This window comes from Ctenopharyngodon idella, chromosome 7 (assembly GCF_019924925.1).
Source record: "Ctenopharyngodon idella isolate HZGC_01 chromosome 7, HZGC01, whole genome shotgun sequence".
NCBI lineage: Eukaryota > Metazoa > Chordata > Actinopteri > Cypriniformes > Xenocyprididae > Ctenopharyngodon > Ctenopharyngodon idella.
The window spans coordinates 14,506,003-14,529,340 of NC_067226.1; the positions used below are offsets into that span (position 1 = coordinate 14,506,003).

Sequence of the window (23,338 nt, forward strand, 5' to 3'; positions counted from 1 at the left end):
TTTTCATTAGTTATTTTTTAATAATTCTAATTAGTGTTAATTTATTTATAATTTATTCCAGTTTTTGTAATTTTTATACTTCAACTCAAATTTATTTTACAACAGTTAGTTGCCACGCAACATTTCTTAAATTTTTTATGATTAAGTTATTCACATCAGACATGGTTCAAACAGGTTTTTAGACTACAGAGACTGACACACTATTGGATGACAGGGTGTTAAGCATCAGAGACTGGGGTTTGTGATGTAGAGTGTGTAGTTCTCTGCTCTCAATGTCATAAGAGGAGAGAGCCTGTGCCACACCACTGGGGCAACATTACAGTCAGAGTAAATCAGATAATGACTAAATCTCGGTATAATGCGGGTCACAGAGACATCAATGAGATGAAGAAAGAGTGATCGGGGACAGGGAAAGAGAGGGAGATTAAAGCAGCGGCAGGGTTTTAATTAAACGCCAAAAGCAAGGGGAAAAGGCCAACACTTACGTCCTCATAGATGTCAAAAAAAGTGGCCACAACAGCCCTGGGGATGGCACTGATATCTGACTGTTCCCAGTGCACACGGAACATGCGGCCCACATCCCGACAGCTCGCGTTATTACACGGCACATTCTCCAGCAGGAATGCCTGCTGCTGCGTGCTGTGGAGAGACAGAGAAAGAGAGAAATTACTGGTAATGTGAGTAGATCTGAGGAACACAATGCTAAAAAGTATGCAAAGACGCCATGTCATGTTGAATTTAACCCTTGCTAATTAAGTTTGCAAGCATATAGCAAATCACTGAACTCTGACCAATTAAAGAGCATGTCTGAGCACTGAACACTACTTCAATTACAATATTATCTGCACACATGCACACCGTGGAGTACAGTAGAGAAGCACAGGACTTGATGAATAAGTGAGACTGGAAAAGAAGGCTGAAACTTGTGCACTGAACTTTTCATCCCTAAATAAAAAAGGCAATTAAGCAGAACCTATTCCGCCCCATAATTCAGTGCTTAGTGTGGGGGAGGTGGATCTGGGAAACAGCAGTGAATTATGAAATGAGATGCTTTTCTGCATTGCTCAACAACCAATCTGCCAGGCCTCTTCTTTATTCAGGACCCTTTTTTTTTTCTTACCTTTATTTCACTGCCATTTTTTCCCTGTAGTCCGATATTTACCATGTGACACTTCTCAGAACTACACTAATTTCAACCTAGGCATGCATGAGGCTAAAAATAGAAACTGTATGAAGGTTTTCTTCTCTTTCTTCTTTCTGCTGTTTCACCTTGGTTTCAGGAGAAGGGAATGCAGATGGGAAGTGCACAAAGCATACATTGCAAATGTGTTATCTGCTGCCAACTTACCACAAACATACTCCAGTTGATCTACATAAAAAGACTGAGCTACATAAACAATGTTCCAGCTCTGAAACAAGTTGTATACCAACTGCAGCATTCTGCTGATTACCACAGAAAGCATCCACTTGTCACTCAATTTATAAAAACAAACAAAATTGTGTTTAAAGTAATATTTATATAAATATATACTATTCAAAAGTTTGAGGTTAGTAATACACAGACCAAAACAGTAATATTTGAAATATTATTATAATTTAAAATAACATTTTTTCTATTTTTATATATATTTAAAAATGTCATTTATTCCTGATGGCAAAACTGAATTTTCAGCATCTTTACTCCAGTCTTCAGTGTCACATGATCATTCAGAAATCATTCTAATATGTTGATTTGTTGCTCGAGAAACATTTTTTATTATCAATTTGAAAACAGTTGTACTGCTTAATATTTTTGTGGAAACTGTGATACTTTTTTTTTGTTTTTTAGGATTCTTCAATGAATAGAAAGATCAAAAACAGCATTTATTTGAAATAGAAATCATTTGTAACAATATAAATAACAATGTCTTTACTGTTACTTGATCAATTTAATGCATTCTTGCAGAATAAACATATCAATTCTTCTAATATAAAAAAAGTAACAACCCCAATCTTTTGAAAGGTAGTGTATCTCTCTCTCAGTCTCTATACTGTAATGTGTACAGAGTTGGCATTATTTGTGTACACTTACAGTACAAGAAATTAGGCCTCACAGACACAACAAGGCACACTTGAGGTAAGAAAACTAGGCGTGAAACAGACACACCACTCTGTGTTCAATACAGTAATTTTGTCCATCTTAACCCAAATGACTGATAGGTCAGACTCAGTTGATCTAATGGAACCCACTAAAACCACAGATGGGCCTCAACATGTTCTACGACGGCAAACAATGTGATTAATGATTTATACTTATATTCAAGTTGGACCATGAAAATGAATTTTCCAGTTTAGTTGTCCAGGATGGTCTGGCAGGCGGTGAGACTTCCTGTGCAGAATGTCTTGGTCAGTTTGGAACTTGGTCCACTAATCTGTACATTTCACAGCCAAAGCCTCTATGCACCTTTGCTGGCCGCCCATCAGCACAGGCTGATTCGGGGGGGCTTTGCCAAAGTCAGCCAGCCAAGCAGACCGACTTTGTCCCCTCACAGGATTAACTGACACCACACTTACTGCAGCGCCGAGAACAGCTGCTTTACCGGAGCCTTCGCAGGTTTAACCGGCTGCTGCACACAGAAGGAAAGATTTTGTCCTTGTATTTGACTGTAAAACTGTCATGACTGCCAATTTAAAGACTAGTAGTTGAAATACACCAGTGCATTTGGATAGCAGCTCTCGTCAAAGCATATAGACAGTGCCAGAATTTGTGTGTGTGAACCAGAATGGTATTTTAGGTGTGTGCCTGTTAGCATTTGAAGTACGTGCCATTATGAGTGTGTGTCTGGTCACTGGGCATGCAGGCCCCAATTCCTGTCCTTTCGCTCCCTCAGTGGAGCACAGTCGTGACCGTTGGCTCACTGTGCCAACCGCACACCCATGAGCACACACAAGCTCCTCGCTTAATTGGGAGCTTTGGACCCAACACCATGGCAAACCCAGCAGGGAAGAGCAGGCCAGAGGCAAGCCCACAGGCTGACCTCTCCCTCCACCTCTGTCAACCTCCCTCTGTTTTTTCTCTCTTTCTACAGATAAAGAGGGATTTGTCTGTGCCGTTTCCTGACCACTGTGCAGGCTCGGCATCAAAACGTGAATTTTTTAAGACATCCGTTATCCAGAGGACAAACAGGGTGCGAGAGAGTGAAAGAAAGACATGTTGAGAGGGACGGCAGGCGGCAGGTCTGGAGATTCTCTGAGGGGTAAGATGACAGAAGCAGAGAGATCTCGTCCCCCCAGGCATCTCTTCAATACTGGTCCACCCACTATTCCTGAGGCTTCTCTGTCGCTCGCTCTGTTGCTGTATGTGTTGGTCTGCTTCTTTTTCAATTTGCTCTCAAGGGCAAAAACAAAGCAGTCTGAAGGGTGGATAGCATTTCAATCATTCGCTACCTCTGCTCTCTCTCTCTGGAAATAGTATGCTTCTGAACAAGGATACTGTACATAGGAAGCTAAAAAAGTCATTTGTTACTTCAACCAGGTAGAAAACAGGACACAGAATTACAATTAGAATCTAAGGAAATTGAATTAAAATGAATTGATATTAAAAAGAAACTGTAATTTTTAACTATAAAAGTGAATTTTGATTTGACAAAAGTTTGTTTGAAAGTTTTAAAAAAAACTTTACAATGCCTTTAAAGGGTTAGTTCACCCAAAAATGAAAATTCTGTCATTTATCACTCACGCTCATGCCGTTCCAGACCCGTAAGACCTTCGTTAATCTTCGGAACGCAAATTGAGATATTTTTGTTTAAATCCGATGGCTCCGTGAGGCCTACATAGGGAGCAATGACATTTCCTCTCTCAAGATCCATTAATGTACTAAAAACATATTTAAATCAGTTCATGTGAGTACAGTGGTTCAATATTAATATTATAAAGCAACGAGAATATTTTTGGTGCGCCAAAAAAAAAAAAAAAAAAAAAATGAATTATGTAGTGATGGCCGATTTCAAAACACTGCTTCAGGAAGCTTCAGAGCATTATGAATTATGATCTTGAGAGAGGAAATGTCATTGCTCCCTATGTAGGCCTCACGGAGCCATCGGATTTAAACAAAAATATCTTAATTTGTGTTCCGAATATCAACGAAGGTCTTACGGGTGTAAAACGGCACGAGGGTGAGTAATTAATGACAGAATTTTCATTTTTGGGTGAACTAACCCTTTAAATTGAGATACAAAATGATAGATAGGCAGATGGAGTGACAGAACCATAGACTGAACAACAGAACGACAGATAGACAGAACGATGCACGGACGGACAGACCCATGCTTGCTAGAAGCTCTCCATGGACTGAGAGTTCATGGAGACTGCATGAACGAACAGAAACATCATTACTAGAGTACAGGAAGTGGATCAGTTTGGCTAAGAGGGTCGTTTAATGCGGAGAGCAACATAACCAGAAAGCATGTCTTCCCCAATTGGCTGATGTAGATTTTTAGAGACCTTTCAAATTAATCCCTCCTTTTTAAAGAGAAGGAAATAAATCTTTGCTTAAATGTTTGACAGGCCTTTAAACTTTAATCGTGGCTGCATTTCCAGATGCCATTAAAAGTCTTAAAAGAAAATGGGAATACAGTCCACCATGATGGATCTGATGCTGTCAGGAGTGAGAAATACTGACACTTATTGACATTTATCTTCTATCTTCGCAAAATGAAGACGTCTTTTTACTCTTAGTGGATCTGTCGCTAATCCTGACTGACAACGAGACAAGTATTTCAAAACACATGCTCATGAGATGGACGGCCATTGCCTAGCAACAGAGCCCCGTGCAGCTGCAGTAGCTATAGATTTGAGCTTGAGCCCGAGCTCAACCGAGGCAAATAATTCAATGTGCGAATAATTCAACATTGAGATATACAGTAAATAATGAGTCCACTGCCTATGTGAGAAGAAAAAAAACAAAAAAAAAATTCAGTCTCATGTATTGCAGGAGCTGCACTTGGTATGAACAATAAGCAGTCTTACCGCAGTAAAAACACACCCATTTACTTCAAACTGCGGAGCATAATAGCAAATGCAATCACTTGTGTGTGTCCAGGCCTTCCCCTGTGCTCCTCAGGGGAGCCTTTTGTCCCAGCCCTCATAAAACTAAAGCACTTCTATTAGGAGGTAATCCTGACATCATAAAGAAGTGTGCAACTGATGGCGTTCAATTATACATGCATTAGCTCAGCATAATGGATCTCTGTCATCTCACTCCTCTCGTCTCTCATAGCTTTCAACGCTCCTGGAGACCCATGGCTGATCGCTGCATCCTTTTCTCTTTCTCTGGCCCGCTCTAAACATTGTACAGGTATACTTTACCCCAGCAGGTGGTTCTAGGAGGTAATACTGCTCGCTGAGCTGTGCAGGAGTTTCCTGTGGCTAAAGACATGTGTTTTTCAGGGAATAATGGCTGGTGCTGTAGACTGTTCTTCTGTTCATTTCTCACCTTATATAGGTGGGTTGAATTCAACTTGCCTGTTCAAATAGTATGCCTTCTTCTGTAGTAACAATAAGTGCTTCTTTGTATGGCATTATAGCTATGCAATAAAAAGCCACACTCCCCAATTAAAGGGCAGTTCAGATTTTCTAATCAGATTCAGTTCAATTTAGAAGGTGAATTAAAGAGATAGTTTACCCAAAAATTAGAAAAGTTACTCACCATGTTGCTCCAAACCTGTATGACTTTAATTTTATGTACAAAAAAAAAAAACACTGAGACAAAATGATTCTTCAATGGCATCACAGCAAAAATCCCCTTTTTCGAACCTTTATTTCTAGATAAATCCCGGTGTTAAAGGAATAGTTCACCCAAAAATAAAAAATTCCCCATGATTTACTCACCCTCAAGCCATCCTAGGTGTATATGACTTTCTTCTTTCACACGAATACAGTCGGAGTTATATAATGTCCTGGGGCTCTCCCAAGCTTTATAATGGCAGTGAACAGAGGATGAGATTTTAAAGCCCAAAAAAGTGCTACCATCTATCATAAAACATATCTACACGGCTCCGGGGGATTAATAAAGGCCTTCTGAAGCAAGCGATGTGTTTGTGTAAGAAAAACATCCATATTTAAAACTTTAAAAAATAAATAAAGAGCTTCTGCCAGACGACTGTACGCATACTGCGCAAGTCGGCTTGCGCCAAATGAGTAACCTCTGACATGACATATGAAGCAGGATGTAGTATTGTAAGCCTAGACACCTCTCGTGGTTCAAACAAATAGGGCTGTGCAACAAACTCAAGCTCCTCTTCTCTTATATCGAAATCCTCCAACATTTCTCTTTAAAAATTCTCATTTTAGACTTCTAATTCGTGACGACTGTCTGTCGGAAGCTAGTTATTTTAGTTTTTAAAGTTTTAAATATGGATACTTTTCTTACACAAATGCATTGCTTCACTTCAGAAGGCCGTTATTAACCCCCCAGAGCCATGTGGAGTACTTTTGTTATGAATGGTTGCACTTTTTTGGGCTTCAAAATCTCATCCTCTATTCACTGCCATTATGAAACTTGGTAGAGCCAGGATATTTTAAAAAATATCTCCGATTGTGTTTGTCTGAAAGAAGAAAGTCATATATCATAGGGTAATTTTCATTTTCGGGTGAACTAACCCTTTAAATGGATTTTATTGCTGATTTCACATATTACCAAAACATACTGTTAATGAACTGTTTTTCTTTTTCCTGTTAAAGTTGATAGAAGCTGTTCCTGCATGACTGCTGCCAGGTGAACTAACTTGCCTTGAAAGGACTAAGACCATGGCACCGACATGAAAAGTGACTCACATGGAGGAGGAATCTTTTAAATAAAAGTCAAACATAGTAACATTTAGGGTGGATTCAGCTGTTATAAAACGGACCCACTTAAAGAAGTGAAACATTCACTTCTGTGCCTGTGCAAGTCGGAGCGCTGTAGTGCAGAAGAGAGACAGAGGTGAGGAATTGGAGAGAGGCACACTGAAGCAGAGAGGTGATTAGAGCAGTTCAGAAACAGAGATAAAAAGAGTGAGTGAGAGCGTAAAAAGTCTCTCAGGAGCTTTGCTAAACCAGAACACACCTGCCGGCCCACAAGATGGGCATCCACCTGCTGCCTGACTACAGATCAGCTCACACCTCTACACTCCACCTGTGCTTGAGAGAGCTGGAGTCCACCACACATCTCATTATGGATCTCCACTATAACTGAACCACCATGAAAAGATCCTTGATAAAGATCTCAGAAAGATGTCGGAAAAAATGTGATCCAGCACTTCATAATTGTAACATCTGGATCAAGTCCACTCTAATCACCAGATAAGTGTTCTTGGCAGCTCAGGTGATAGGTAGAGAAGAGCGACGAGAGATGTAGAGAGAGAGAGAGAGAGAGAGAGAGAGAGAGAGAGAGATGAGCAAAGGCCGAGCTACTGTCTCGTCCACTCTCGAGTCGGAGCAGCCTCACGTACATGACAAATGGATTTTCAGTGTGGCCCCTCCGGCTGTTTAGCTGTGCTTTCCTCTGCTGATTCTATTTGAATTGACAAATGAAAATAAATTTGATTTTCAATGGCATCCTTTGCATTAAAATCCATTAGGTCTGCAGGGCTTAACGGAGGGGCCTCATTGGTGGGACACGGCCAATTACTACTTAAAAAAAAAAATCCATAGATTAAGACTGAAATGAGTCAGTTTTACGTACTTCATGGACAAGAGAGCAAATATCCCTGCCGTAGATCAACGTATCAGTCCTCTTCCCTGACAAGCTCTGGTGGGCATCCTGAGGCTGTTGATGCAGAACGTTAATTAATTTTCAGCGTAAATGGGCTAGAATGGGGAGGAGGTGGGACCATTAGCCCACGGCTTAACGGAGGTCCTATTGAGTGGGTCATTTGCATGGCGGGAAAACAATTTTGATCTACAAAGCAAAGTGACAGGAGAGAAAGAAAGAGCTAGTGAAATATAGAGAGAGAGGAGGAGCGCGAAGGAAGTGGGAAACACCCCGTTAATGGCCCTCTTGTGTGCTGAGGAGGGGCTGCTGGCTGTTGGTGTAGGAGTTTGGCGCATTCGACGGGATGAGGTGAGGAACAGGAGTAGCCTTCAGCAAACTCAATCAAGTACAACCTCAGCCAGCGATGGGAATGCAGTTTATTTTCCCTTCTTCTATCTCAACACACAAACCAACACATGGACAGAGTCACTGACAAGTATTGGGACATATACACACAAACACACTTCGCTAACATATTTGTTTCTGTGTAGAAATACAAATTTGTTTTTGATTTAATACAACTCCTCTTGTCTGCCCTTATCTTTTCACCATAATCATTCTTTATTCTCATGAGCTGTTGTTTAATGTGTGTGTCTCTCTCTCCCTCTCAGACACAGAGGAAAGTTGATTTAATTACAGCTAGTAGCCATTTCATTTCCGGAGAATGGTTAACTGTGTGCCAGGAGCAGAGTGCAGCTCTATGTTGCGATCTGTACCGCTTAAAAAGACTGATTGAGAGACTAATAAAACATGAATACAATGAATAAATAATGAATGAAATGAATAGAAAAATAAAACCATTTTATCATTTATTCCTCTCATAACTTGAAGAAACACACATTATTTTTTAATAAAGTCAACAAAAAAGTGACAAGACTGTCACGAAGTGTAACGAGACTGCATTCAACAGACATTTTTTTAAACAATGTGATAACAGGTGATGTGTCACAGGTTAGACTAATTAATTTGTTGCCATCTCGTTTTGACATTAAGTGTTTCCTAAAGCTAGGATGGACTTTAGTTTTGATCTGTAAGTATGGCAAACATTTGGGGTTTGAAAGTCTCAGTCCTCTTGTAGAAATGCTTCTAATTAGCATTTTTCTTAAAACATGTTCTTTATTTCCAGGTTTAACATTTGGTTAAACTTGTTTCAGAATAACTAATTGGATTTAGACTTTTAAACCCTATTGTATTATACAATGTTTAACAGATCAACTGTTCATGAACATTCAAATATGAATAAATGCACTACCACTACCAATGTTTGGGGTCGGTAAGATTTTTAAATATTTTTTGAAAGAAGTCTTTTATGCTTACCAAGGCAACAGTTAGCAGAACAACAATACAGCACAAACAGTAATACTGTAATATATTACAATTTAAAATAACTTTTCTTTTTTGATAAATTTTGATGGCGAAGCTGAATTTTCAGGATCATTACTCAAGTCTTCAGTATCACATGATTCTTCAGAACCCAATAGCTCTCTATTCAGATAAATTCTGTTCTTTTGAACACTCTTTTCACCAAAGAATCCTGAAAAATTTGCACACAATTGTACACACCGTTTTCAACATTGATAATAATAATAAAAAATGTATCTTGAGCAGCAAATCAGCATATTAGAATGATTTCTGAAGGATCGTGTGACACTGAAGACTGGAGTGATGATGCTGAAAATTCAGCTTTGCAGCACAGGAATAAATTACTTTGTAAAATATTTTCAAATAGAAAACAGTTATTTTAAATTGTAAAAATATTTCACAATATTACTGTTATTGCTGTATTTTGGATCAGATAAATGCAGCCTTGGTGAGCAGAAGAAACTTCTTTTAAAACATTAAAAAAATCTTACAGATCTATAACCTTTGAACAGTAGAGTACAAACAAACTCCTCACACAAAATGGGAATAACTTGAGCTGAAGCTGAATGTGACCATTAGATGAGGAAAGATCCTGAGATGCTGGATGCGTTCCAGAGAACAACATTGTGCCCAGATGTTTTATCAGGCTAAACGATGTCCTCGCCTGACATATGAAAATGAGGAGCGATGGAGCAGTTTCACTGCTGTCTACATAATCTTACCCTCAGCTCTGAGCTCAGAGGTCATTCTCTTGCTTTTGAGGCATCCACAATGGTTAATCTCTGCATCAGTGCAGAATGCTTGAGTGGAAAATGATTACACAACTTCTTAACACAGCTGTATCAGAGGGACGTGATCACACTGCCACTAATGATGAGATCTGAAGCAAAGCGAAAAGCTTTGGGTTCATGGAAAAGCTAAAGGATTCTGATCAATGTGTTCTTAAAACAGAACGTGCGATCTAATGAGGCCGAGATGCTGTGATTGTGTATTATTTACACGGCCAGAAGTGAACAAAAAAAATCAATGCGAGGAGAGCCGTAAGAAGATGAACAAAGCGAGTGATCTTCTCAGCCCTCTTAAAGCTAATTCATTTGTGAGTCAGAGGGCTGATGACCAAGCTCTTCTGCCGCTTTTCATTTCATCTGAAGCCAAACGAGCACCAGGGCAGGACACCAGAGCAAAGGAGAGCGGAATGGGAAAGGAAGTGACTGTGTTGGAGATGGGCTAGCTATTTGACATGTAATCTGCTGATAAAGAGAAGATTGAAAAGCTGGCTTAGCTGTTCTCAACAATCCTCGCTCTCACTCTCTCTCTCTCAATCAGACCAAGGGCGAATTCAACAGTCAAACAGCAGTGAGGGAAAACAAAGCTGGAGAAGGACACAGAAGCAGCAGAGTAGGTGGAAGAAAATGACAGAAAAGAGAATGCACACTTTGTTCTCTTGTAACCGCTGTAGTCGTGCCTAGACACAATGTTAAACACCCATAGTGAACGTGTGTGAATTGTGTGAGAACGTGCCCTCAGAATCAGGTCTGTCTGTGTAGCAAAGTCCATTCATTCTGCAGATATTTTTGCAATGCTCCCAGGCAACTATTTTCTGTGTAGCCCATACATGCACATACAGCTCCTATAAACTTAAATGGGGAAACACAGATCATGTCAAGATTATGAGTAAACAATGTATTTCAAATAAGCAATTCGAGATGTAAAAGTTCTGGTACTTCGATACTCAATCCAGGACACATGACTGACAGGCAGCTGCCACTTGACTTTAAATGCAGTTTGTGGTCAAAATGCTTGTCTTGGCAAGATATTAATGCAAAACAGTTGGTTATGTAAGTAAATTCATACAGGTGGGAGAAAATCTCATGGCAAATTACTTCTAGATCTGTGCAGTTTTGTTGTGTAAATGCAGCATAACAGACCTGCCATTGTCTATCATGCCATTATTAATCAAATAGCAATAAAAAAGAAATAAATACCCACTTCTCTTGATAACTAGCAGCTTCAATAAGCCTCTACAGTTAGATACTAAAAAAACTTCAAAAAACTCTTTGTTCTGTGGCTTTTTTTTTTCTTGTTCTTTATTTTATTACTGACTGTTTGTCTTTTTTGAGTAATAAAACATTTTTTTTCCTGAACTGAGAAATATTTGCACTCATATTCAACTTTTCAGTGTAAAAAAGGAAAAAAAACAAAGTTATAAGTACTGTATTCAATAGCAAATCATTTTGCTGTTGTATATAAAGATACTGAGAATCAGGAAATTGCAATGGTGTTGTAACTGACTTCATGTTTAGACAAACAAACTAAACCAACAAAAAACTGTATTTTTAAGGTTGGTAGTTAATCTTTGTTTGCTTGAATAAAATCAAAATCTTTTAAAAAGGTGATCAGCTCTTTTAGCTGAAACACAAGACTTCCATTCTAACACCATATTAAGTGGTCTGTCGTCTCCTACATACACTGTCTCTGGTGTGTATCTAGTTTAAAAGTGAAGAAAGAGAGAGATCAGTGTGGTATAAAGCTATAAAGCACTTTTCAAATCTCTCAAAATGTTGACGTTATTTCAGCTGAAAAAGACACTGTACTTCACTGTTCCTTGTCCACAGTCACTTTCTCAGAAAGTGACACACACAGTGACACACACTAACACAAAATGATCTCTATATATACACAGTGAAGGATAAAATGTGTGTGTGTCAGAGATACAGAAGACAGTCACTGAGAGAGACTCACAGAAACATATAGTGACTTAGTCTGCTCTAGAGCTCCTTCACATCAGTGTCAGCATGTGGGCTGGACTCAAATAGTCAGTGTAGGACAGAGGCCTGATATCCCCTTAAATATTACCACTCCAGCAGTAAGTCAGTGATGCATCCACACAGAACCATGTGCTTTAGATGGAGGTATACTAAAAGTCTAAATACTGCTATATCCTTTGCTTCAAGACTAGGAGGCAGATGTGAATGATGTGATGAGACCCTCAGTACTTAAAACTATTGTCTCCTACAATAGTTTTACATGCATCCAAGGTCAAAAAACACTTTAATTTTCTCATTATATACATTACAGCATCACCTCTTTCATCAGTGTCTGAAACGGTCCTTTCCGAGAACCTACTATGCTCTGATTGGTCACAAGGACCAGTGTGTTGTGACTGGTCTGCCGTTTACGGTGCGTGTCAGATATTGCCATATCTGAATTTGAGCTCCGGAGGATTCCTTAGCTTGCATACACAGTGAGATGAACAGTAACAATGGCGTTGGTTTTACTGTATCAATTTGAGCCTGAGTCCACATCCTTTAGAAGTGCATGCCTTGTGGATTTTCTTTTGCAGCGCAGGAAATAGCATCTTCTCGACATGTCAACAACACAAACCAAATTCTTCCAGTCCTCAGCTACAAATACAGTGTTTGATGGTGGGTCAAAGTAGACAATGTTTGCAATAAAGACCATAGGTTGGTATTATGCAAATTTGTTACAAACCTACTAGGGTTGTGTCAATAGACGTGTATTGACAATAGTCGTCAATTATCGTCAGCTTATGTTGAGGTAGATTCATCTTGCTCTCGTCTCAGAGAGAACGCGACGTTAATGTGGTGACAGATGCCAAAAGCTTGGTCAATTTTTGCTTTTTTCAGGGAAAAATTGACCATGGTTTGAGACTCCATCAGCAACATAACTCTTGTGCAAAGTTTGCAAATTGCATGTGTGATATCCACAGGCTCGCCTTTTAGGTGAAATATTTCTATGTGACAAGACATTTTTCTTCATCAATTCCATCTTTATCATTCTCATTATCATTCTCCACGATTATAAAACAAATGAAATAATTAAATTAATGACTAAATAAGTAAGTAAAATAATGGTCAAATAAGTAAACTATCGTAACCCCTGGGATATAATTGTGTATCGCCGATCTCACAGGCTGACAATAGGATGATATGACTATGGAGCATATCGCTCAACACTAAAACCTTTGTAGTTTTATGTAGGAAGTAAGACTGGAATTATTGACAACTCAATTCAGGCAGTTCAGAATTGGTTCTTACTTTTTGTTCTTTGAAACTTTGCAGACCTTTTATATTCAAAAAAAGCTATATAACACTACATGTAATATATGAATAATAATAATAATAATAATAGTAATAATGGGGCACTTTAAATCAAAATTGACTCCATTTACTTTCTCAAGGTTTATGCTCTTAATGTGCATGATTCATCAGTTCTTCTGCCTACTTTTCACAATCTATTCAATTCCTGATGGACAAAATAATAATAAAAAAGTTCTCTTTTTAATATGCCGTTTCACTCAGAAATACATCACAATGCAGAAGCAAAAAAGAAATTTAAATGGGCAGTTCACCCAGAAATAAAAATTCTGTCATCATTTACTCACCTTTGTTTCATTCAGAATCTTTACGACTTTCAGCCTTTTGTTTTAGTGTTTTTTGAAAATCAGTATGGTCCAGTGTTGCTTTGGACCCCACTGACTTTATTTTTACAGACAAAAAAAAAAAAAAAAATCATTACAAAATCTTCTTTTGTGTTCCACAGAAGAAAGTTAGTTTGAAATGACATGAGGGTGAGTAAATGACAGAATTTTCCTTTTCGGGTGAACTATCCCTTAAAGACTACACTATGGTGAATAAGGCATAAAATGCCACTGGTGGTTCTGCAAGGCTTTGCAAAAAAGAAAACACATAGGATACAGTACAACCACACAAACAATCTGGTCTTGAAAAAACAGCAACTTTCAAAACTGACAGTTTAGAGTAGAAAAAAAATATGTTTAAGATTAATACGGCTAAGATTTCCTTTCCACCCAGGCTCTTGATTGTGATTTAAAATCTACATTTTCAGACTAAATTGCAAACATTCAGATTGGAAGGAGAGGGCACAACAGAAGCTAAAAATAGCATCTACACTTACACCTCATCTGCCAATTACATCCCTTTATCTTATATTGCCTAGAAAGCATATGACAGAGAGAGAGACTAAATGACAGGAGCCCAGTGAGAAGTGGAGAGGCTGATGTAGTCTGAAGATGAAGAGGATGGAGAGATGAAGAACCCAGAAGATTCAATAAGATAACACGAATGGAATGCAAACACGTTTTAATCCACGGTTAAGAAACATTTAGATAAGTATAATTCTTTACACTCTCACCATATCTGCAGATGACTATTTATGGATCATTTAAACGAAGTGTGAAGCTCTCATTTCAATTTTAAATGGTTTTGACTTTGAAAATGTCTCTGGCTGGTTGGGTAAACTCTCTCACCCACCCACTCGCTCAAAAAAAAAAAAAAAAAATACACTCACCAACTCCAACACACTCTATCACCTCAGAAACCATGACAACCTTTGCTGACAAAATGGGCTGGAGCTGTTTGAAAGCATTTGGGGGGAACAAGAAAAGAAACTGGCACAACATTACTCACATATAAATCCGTCACTCATTCCTAAACGGAAATACACCCATGCGTGTGGTGGATATAATCATGCATACTACCCCCTTCAGACACCCATTAGGCCCCTATATTCAACCCAGCCAAAGAACACACAAAAGCCTATATTTGTCAACAAAATGCTGTCCTTTTTTATTTGACCTTATTTTATTTTAGAGATACTGATTTGGTCCCTGCTCAACATTCAAATACACATTCTATCTGTAAAAAAAGAGTATGAAATATTTGTAATAAATATTGTAATAAATATTATTTGTTTTGAATAGCAAAAAGCAGAGGGTGCAAGTCTCTTAAAGGCCACCACACACTGTAAAGTTTCATGATTTAAAACCGCATTTAAATGCAGGAAAGAGTCCTCTAAATTACCAGTCCATGTGTGTACAGAACACGACTCGCTCCCGAAACTGCGATGACTGACGCTGTGGTAACCATAGCAATGTTCTGGCGTCTCACGTGTTTGGTCTCTGCTATTCTGACCAAAGAAATAGCACAGCAACAAAAGACTCGTATACGTTCAGCAATTTTAACTACAGTCGACAAAGGCCTTGTGTTTGGCTTATGCTTGGAAAGGCTGCTTCAGACAGCCTGTTGTTTTTTGGCTTGTTGTTTAAGCTTGGCTCATAAAGTGATCGATTTTATGAAGTTATTAAAGTGCACAGGTGCGGGTCACAATATTTTTTTATCTTATTTTCAGCATAAAGCATTTGGATTTATTTTGGTTTATTGTGGGCTTGTTCTTGTTTGCTGTTTTTCTAGCTAGATCTGGCAACAGCTCATACCGCTTTCCTGTGATTTACGCACATACAAAAGAGAGACACATCTTTCAAAAATACATCATTAACAACTAGCTGCTCAGTTCGGTTCTGTACACACTGCATAGAATTAAAATGCGGTTGTCACTATCTACATTTTTCGGGAGTTAATTCGGTTGTAGAATGCTACCGTAAATTACTGAACTGTGTGTACAGAACGGGATTAAGCACTAAAAGGTGAACTGAAAACCAAATTTAGCTGCAGTGTGTATGCGGCCAAAGTGATTCCACCAAGAGTGTGAAAAAAGAAACAGGAAAGAGGAAAAGAAAAAACTGAATGAAAAAAGGCAACCATGTCCTTAATGATATAATGGCAGAAGGTGAGGTAAACCACATCAAGATTCAGAGAAAGATGCTGCGGTCTTAAATGAGAAGGTTCATGGGAGTGTTTTGAGTGATCCAAGCACAGATTGATGTGAGATAAGAAAGTGGCCAGCTGTGAGTAGAGGAGCTTTTAACATCCAGCTCCTGGCTGATGAGAATCAAATCACTCTCCTTGGCATCTGAGCTATTAGAGGCGTTGGTAATGACAATAGGCCGATTTGAACAAACTCTGGTGTATCTCTGAGGTCTCTGGATGCATGTTGCCTGATTACTGTTGAAATGCTGATGATGAGACTGGCTGTGGGGTGATTAGAGGATACTATAGCAAGCACTAAAGACTTATGACATGAGGGGAAGGTTAAGCCTCTGCTGACTTAAAGATTAGGTCGACCTAATGTATTAAGCATGAAGACTAAAGACTAAAAATAAGCAGATCATAAAAAACAAAAGTGTTTTCTAGGATTCTTTGTGTGTGGCTAAACCACCTCATATGATTCTCTGAGTAAGGACACAAATCTCCTGCCCTTCAGGATGACGTGAAGTTGTCTTTATTTTCTAAAAGCATCTCTCATAGTCACCTGGAAGCCAGCGACAGAGCCTCTGGTATCTTATCTCAATCAGAGAGCTGTTAATCCATCCATGCCCTTCCTGCTGTTCTCTCAGGCCTGCCTGTCCTCACTCAGGTCAGGTAAGATGGTTACAAGTACCAGCTCTCTCTTTTGTTGACAATCAGCAAGCCTTTACCCTGCCATTTATTTATTGTTAACATAATAGTGAATCAAGTGTGATGTATAATGAAAAATGCTATTTTAAAGATTTTTTAAAAGTTTGATGCATGATAGACACCATGTAAATTATTACTCCAGTCCATCCAGACCATTTACAGAAAGCTGCACAAATTGGTCATTCAAAAAATGTCATGGTTGTGATGGCAAATTTATATGAACCAGAATGCAACATGGTCAGAAAGAGGGTGGAATATGATCATGCAAAACTAAACTGCTTTTTGTACAAGAAACCTTGACTAATAGTATAAATGGAGAGGAAAAAATGCCCCAAAAAGTGTAGAAAATTGCCCAAATTCTTGCTTTATCAGGATCATCCAAGCATCAAGAAATCCACCAACTGAAAGTTCAAATTCTTTCAAGGAGAAAAAAAGAGATGGAAAAGGCGCTGCAGTGCTTTGAAAACCAGGTACTGTAGCAGTATCTAAAAGATCCTATTTGGATAAAAGGAAAAATAATAAAGGTTGAGTTTCAGCCTTCGTTCATTTCTTAGGAAGTAAAAATCTTGTACGAGTGGAAAAATGTAATAAGCACTTTTGTGGTTTAGGAATGTAATTTAAAAGTTTCATGGCGGTGAGAGTTTTTACTTTTAAAACACAAAACCTAGTTCCTTCCTTTACTGTTCAATATTGATAAAAATTAATTTTCTTGCTATAAATGAGACCAACTCAGTGATTTACATTTTAACACAGAAGTCATTGCTGTCCAGCGGCGGGTCATAACTATGTACAAATACACTTACAGATTTCCTTAAAGGGTTCGTTCACCCAAAAATTAAATTTCTGTCATTAAGTACTCACCCTCATGTCGTTCCAAACCAGTAAGACCTTCGTTTGTCTTGAAATGTCGTTGCTGCCTATGTGTGGATCAGATACCCTCGAATTTCATCAAAAATATCTTAATTTGTGTTCCAAAGACAAACAAAGGTCTTACGGGTTTGGGACGACATGAGAGTGAGTACTTGATGACAGAAATTTTAATTTTGGGTGAACAAACCCTTTAAGTAACTTTCGGCAAAGCTTCTGTGGAGTGAAGCAGGGCAGGGCCGAGAGCCATGGGAGCAGAGCGAGGGATCTGGCTCTTTGGAATGAGTTCTTTTGCATCTTTTGAGATCTAGATCTTTGAAAATAAAAAATAAAAAAATAAATCACTGGATGCGGTGTATCCATCTCAAGATGAAAATCTAACGTCTGCTGGAAAAAATGTTTGTGATTTATAACTGAGATATGATTTTAGTTTTCCATCCAAAACCCAGGATATGTATATACTGTATCACACATCTTCTTGTGTTGTGTCACAACAAGGGTGATTGTGTGCATAATGATACAATTAATAATTTCATAATGACTCTATTCATATACTTATTTTCAACATGCCACTACCATCATCACTAGTGCTTGCTCTGAACTTTAATCATATCCTATGCAACCAGTACTCGTTATATGAGTAGTAATTTCACTGGAAGCCCCAACTTGAGTAATTATTGATATAAATAAACAACATTACTTGTACATGATGCTGACTCACCTGCCGCTGCTGGTGTTACGGAGGATGACGAGGGCATCGGGAAAGCCATCTAAGTTATAGTCTCCTAAGTGCAGGGTGATGGGAATTTGCAGTTCTTCCGAAGTGGAACTGCCTTGAAAGGGCACAAAGCCCCACACTGAATCCTTCCATCTGAAGTCTGTCAGCACCGGCACCCACTGGAGATGCAAAGAAAGACTATTCAGTTACATGAGCTGACATGCATTAGATCACTGCTAATGTAAAAGGTGCTGCAGGCAAAAACAAAACAAAAACAAAAACAAAAAAACATTCAAAACATCCATACGTTCTCATAAATGTCAATAAAATCTCAAAGCCACACTCAAAAGTCAACATAACTTTCTGAGAAAAGCATATTAACAGCAAACCTAAATGCACCTTTCATTGATTTAAATATAGATTAAGGTATTTTTCTGAAATTAACATGAAAGTAATTACACAGAAACATGAAAAGCAATGCAGTTCTAAGTTAATTATATTCACACCACAGTGTTATGTGGCCCTTGACATGAATCACTGTATTACACAGAAAGGACAACATTTAATTTGTTCAAAATTGTCAGAGTTATGTTTAGTTTTGTTGGCTGTGGCTTGCGAAAGTAAAAAAAAAAAAAAAAGAAGTAAAAATTACTTTAAGAGTAAAAGAGTAGCTAATTTAAAAGTACTCATGAGTAGTGAGTACCGAGTTATGAATTCTACCCACTTATAATAAACACTGTACACTGCAATCTAAAAATGTAGAAAACAGTGTACATAATAGGGGTGTAACAATACATCGATATAGATCGATACATCGCATCGATGCTACGGGTAAAAAAATCGATACCTGTGGGCTATTTATAAAGGCACCTTTGTTTTAACACTCTCCACATTTAACACGATATCAGTCTATGCATTATCGCCAATGCGTGCATTCTCGTTTAAACTACCTATCAGAACCTGTGAAAGACGCTCGGGACAGTAGATGGAACTGTCACTGTCCTGATTGGGCCAGTGCTGAATCTTCACGAAAGTTTATAATTTGCTCGTGTTTAAAGCCTTGCAAAAAGCAGCGCGCACACATCTCTAACAGTGTCTGAGATGTGTGCACAACACTGGAGAACAGAGCGCTATGAATCGTTCTTCACACGCACAGTAACTGAAATTTAAAACTGTTAAAAGAAAATGCTCAAACTGCTGCATAGGAGCGTCGCACGCTGTCACTCTGTGTTGCTTCAAACGCATCTTTCTGCACACGGGATGCGCATAAGTGCTCTGTACTGGAGCCTTTATAATTATTTTGCACAATGAAAGAATATTAATAGCCGGTCTTGTTTTGTCCTACCTATAATATGTTGTTGCTTTATTAAAAAGCTGTGCTATACATTTAAAAGAAATGTCTTTTAATTGTGTGTGTGTGTATATATCTATATCTATATCTATATATCTATATCTATATATATCTATATCTATATATATATATATATATATATATATATATATATATATATATATATTTTCCTTGTTTATCAGTTTTTTTGACATTACACATTTTAGCACAGAACTAATATACTTTCCTGACTGTTATCATGTCATAAGCTGTCATTACATTACTGTGTGAATTTTTTATTTGTGGATGTCCCAATCAGGGTTCAGGTGAAATTTTGAAATAAATATTTGTTATATATTTTGGTTGCAGTTGTGAGTTAATAAAATTTTAACTGGTTTTGTAAAATAGGCTCATAATATGGAAACATTGATTGAATCGTAATCGTATCACAGAACTTTTAGAGGTATCGGAAAATATCGTATCGCTGGCTATGAGAATCGATATTGTATCGAATAGTGATGAACCGTCCGATTTACACCCCTAGTACATAATGTAATTTGCATTATCTTTTGTTGTTTGTCAGAAAGAATGAAAAATGTCTATCATCCAACTGTTTTCATTTTGACTGCCAACTTTTTAAAATACATCAAAACAACACGGAAATACTATTACAGAGATGAAAAGATGGAAAAGTTATTTTCAGTACACTCATCAACATTTCAATAATAATGTATGAATAAAAAATAGATTTAAAATCAGTTGTAAGGCCTTATTAAACACGGAGCGAGCTATTGTTGCACATAAAATATCAATGTTCAAAACAGTGCAAAGAATACAAAAAATACAAAGAATTCAACATCACACACTAGAGAAGGGTTAAAAAGGGAGAGATTAAAAAGAGCCAATCTCTCCCCAAAATGTTGCCAGTAGCATTTTGTGATAAAGAAATGAGAATCACTAATATTATCAAACAGTTTACCTCACCTAATGCAGTGAAATGGGCTAAGATAGTGAGATACCATGAAATACAATGTAATTCCATTCCACCGAATGTTACAATTTAAACATACAGTAAATGCACATCATTCTAAAAGGGGGGCATCATTCTATGTTTTACACAACTACATTTACTCAAATTGTTATGCTGCTAATATAATCTGTAAGAAACATTTTTACATTAAATATGGAAGTTTTCCAGTGAAAGATTTTCAAACGAAAAACAAAACAACAACAACAACAACAACAACAACAACAACAAAACTACACAAATGCACTCTTTGCTCATAAGCTGCTCTATCTGCAGCATCCACAACTGACTAGAACAACAAAAAATGTTGAACTTGAAAAATGTTTTTGTGCAAATGCACTTGCTAAATTAAGGCAGACTGTATGAAATGGATCAAACAAAAAACATTGTTTATTAACAAGCTGTAGTTTTATCACATCACACACTGACAGAGATGCAGTATAACGCCATGGGTCATCAATAAGATCCATACTTAATTTGGCCCTCCAATTTATTAAGCCATGATAAGACGTTTTTTCACATTAAGCATTTTAAAATGTCCCCAACACACTTTCACATTCTAAATTTATCAAGTGTCAACGAGCTCCCGACTGCTGCTGGACGCGCATGAGAGAGAGATGCGACGGTGCAGATCACGCATCTCTCTATATGCTGAAGTAAATAAATGGAAGTGGGAATTCCCGCATTATGAACGTGGCATTTGCAAGAGTTATTAACATTGTATGCAATACCCCAAACCTCGCAACAAATTTCAGGCCCCAGATAGGATTGTCTACAGTTCATTTAGTAAGCAGAAATCCGAAATTTACCTCAATATGATTCTTCAGCTTAGATGAAGCTGATATCTCGATTGAATTGATACTTGAAGGATGTGCTTCCACAGCAGCCATGATTAACAGCAGTTGGCGATTCAATGCAAGATTTGATTTGAGTCACGAGACTGATTACTCTTTCCCTATCCAATCACGTTGATGGATAAAAATAAAATTAAACAAGCATGTAACGACCACAAACAGAGGGAAAATAGCAGAGTAAAAGTAGATACATCACTTAAAATGTATTTAAAAGTACACAATTTTTAAACTACTTAAAGTACAATTTCTGATAAAAACTACTAAATTACAGTAACGTGAGTATTTTTAATTTGTTACTTCACACCCCTGGTCCTCTCACTCTCTGGACTCGGTCATTTGCACGTGTGTGGGGGTTGCACAAGCACAGATGCTACAGGCCTTACTCATGAATGTAAAACAGAGAGCCAGGTGCATCTCTGCATGTTTGCATCCATGGGGATAGAGGCACAGAGAGAGCAGGGAGAGAGAGATTGCTAGAGATATAGGGATGGAGATATGGAGAGTGGTAAAGAGAGAATGCAAGGGAAAGAAGGCAGAGCATTCTGTAATGGTTGCTAATAAGGTTTTCTCCTGATCCTTGGCACACAACCAGAATCAGCGATGCTGAAAAACAGGCAAGAGAGGCCTGATTTGTGTATTTGTACAAACTATTTTGTATTTGTATACAAATATCTCTAAAGCTAATGTTGCTATTTTCTCTAAAACAAGAACTAACTGATGTTAGTCTCCTCTATCCTGAAAAGGAAAGCAGAAGTCTAGCTCATGAGTCATGGCGTGCACTGTAGGCCTAGCCGCCTCATTATAAGCAAATGTGAGAGTCCTGCAATGTTTGTTTATATTGCAGCACCATTTCCTGCTAAGCGTTTGACAGGGTATCTAGGACTATTTCTGTTGAACTGTGTTTAAAAATATTTGATATGCTGTTCATATTGTTAAAAATATAACAATAACAAAATGTATAAACGGTTGAAAACATAACAATAGCCACATTTCAAACAATTAACAATATAACTAACCTTCAAACCATCAGAAACATAACTCCCCTTCAAAAAATTAAAGGGTTAGTTCACCCAAAAATTCACAAAAACTCACCCTCATGTTGTTCTACACCCGTAAGACCTTCATTCAGAACACAAATTAAGATATTTTTGATGAAATCTGATGCCTCAGTGAGGCCTGCATTGAAAAAACAAAACAATGACTTAACAATATATAATGATGGGCGATTTCAAAACACTGCTTCATGAAGCTTCGAAGCTTTACGACTCTGTTGTTTCGAATCAGTGATTCGGAGCGCGTATCAAACTGCCAAAGTCACGCCCCTCAGTGGTGAAATTAGGCAAAGTTTTGAAATTTTGAAACACTTATGATGTAACGAAGCCTCGTTTACTGAAATCATATGACTTTGGCAGTTTTGGCATTTATGGGTGAACTAACCCTTTAAAGACTTCAAAATAACTAACTTTAAAACTGCTAATCTTTAAACCGCTTTATAGCAATTCCTTCCTTCCTTCCTTCCTCTCTCCCTTCCCTTCCCTTCCCTTCCCTTCCCTTCCCTTCCCTTCCCTTCCCTTCCCTTCCCTTCCCTTCCTCCCTTCCCTTCCCTTCCCTTCCCTTCCCTTCCCTTCCCTTCCTCTCTCCCTTCCCCTCTCCCTTCCCTTCCCTTCCCTTCCCTTCCCTTCCCTTCCTCAGTTAATGAATGTTTAATATTGTCTCAAGCTCCTGGAATGTTTCCCTCCCATAGGACTGCTGAGGCAGACCTCAACCTCCACCACAGGTCCTAAGTAAGCATTTCTGACTGATGGGCTGTTAAAATAGGTTATGAGATGTTATGACAGCTTATGAGCACAACTACTGATGGCTCATCATAACTAAGTGGATTTTAAATTGAACATGCTTGGCAAACCATTTCTAAACTAGGGTCATTATGGTGGAGCACCACAATACCAATTCAAATAAAACAAATGGCCCTTATCAAAGACACTGAGTGGGTGTACATGCTGGTACATGTTCGGACACTATAAAATGCATGCACACATTCGGTTCTGTTCTTTGTGTGAGAGCTATCCCAG

The 23,338-nt window shown here is 38.1% G+C and overlaps 1 protein-coding gene across 2 annotated transcripts in view; it reads right to left on the reverse strand.

Moving 5' to 3' along the window:
- itfg1 (integrin alpha FG-GAP repeat containing 1) overlaps nucleotides 1-23,338 on the reverse strand; it is a 138,619-nt gene that overhangs the window by 47,914 nt on the left and 67,367 nt on the right. For both annotated transcript variants that reach the window (XM_051898482.1, XM_051898483.1), the window contains 2 exons: nucleotides 18,059-18,234; nucleotides 486-639 (listed from right to left, as the gene is read on the reverse strand). In XM_051898482.1, coding sequence (XP_051754442.1) covers nucleotides 486-639; nucleotides 18,059-18,234 — 330 coding nt within the window. The remainder of the gene's footprint in view (nucleotides 1-485; nucleotides 640-18,058; nucleotides 18,235-23,338) is intronic.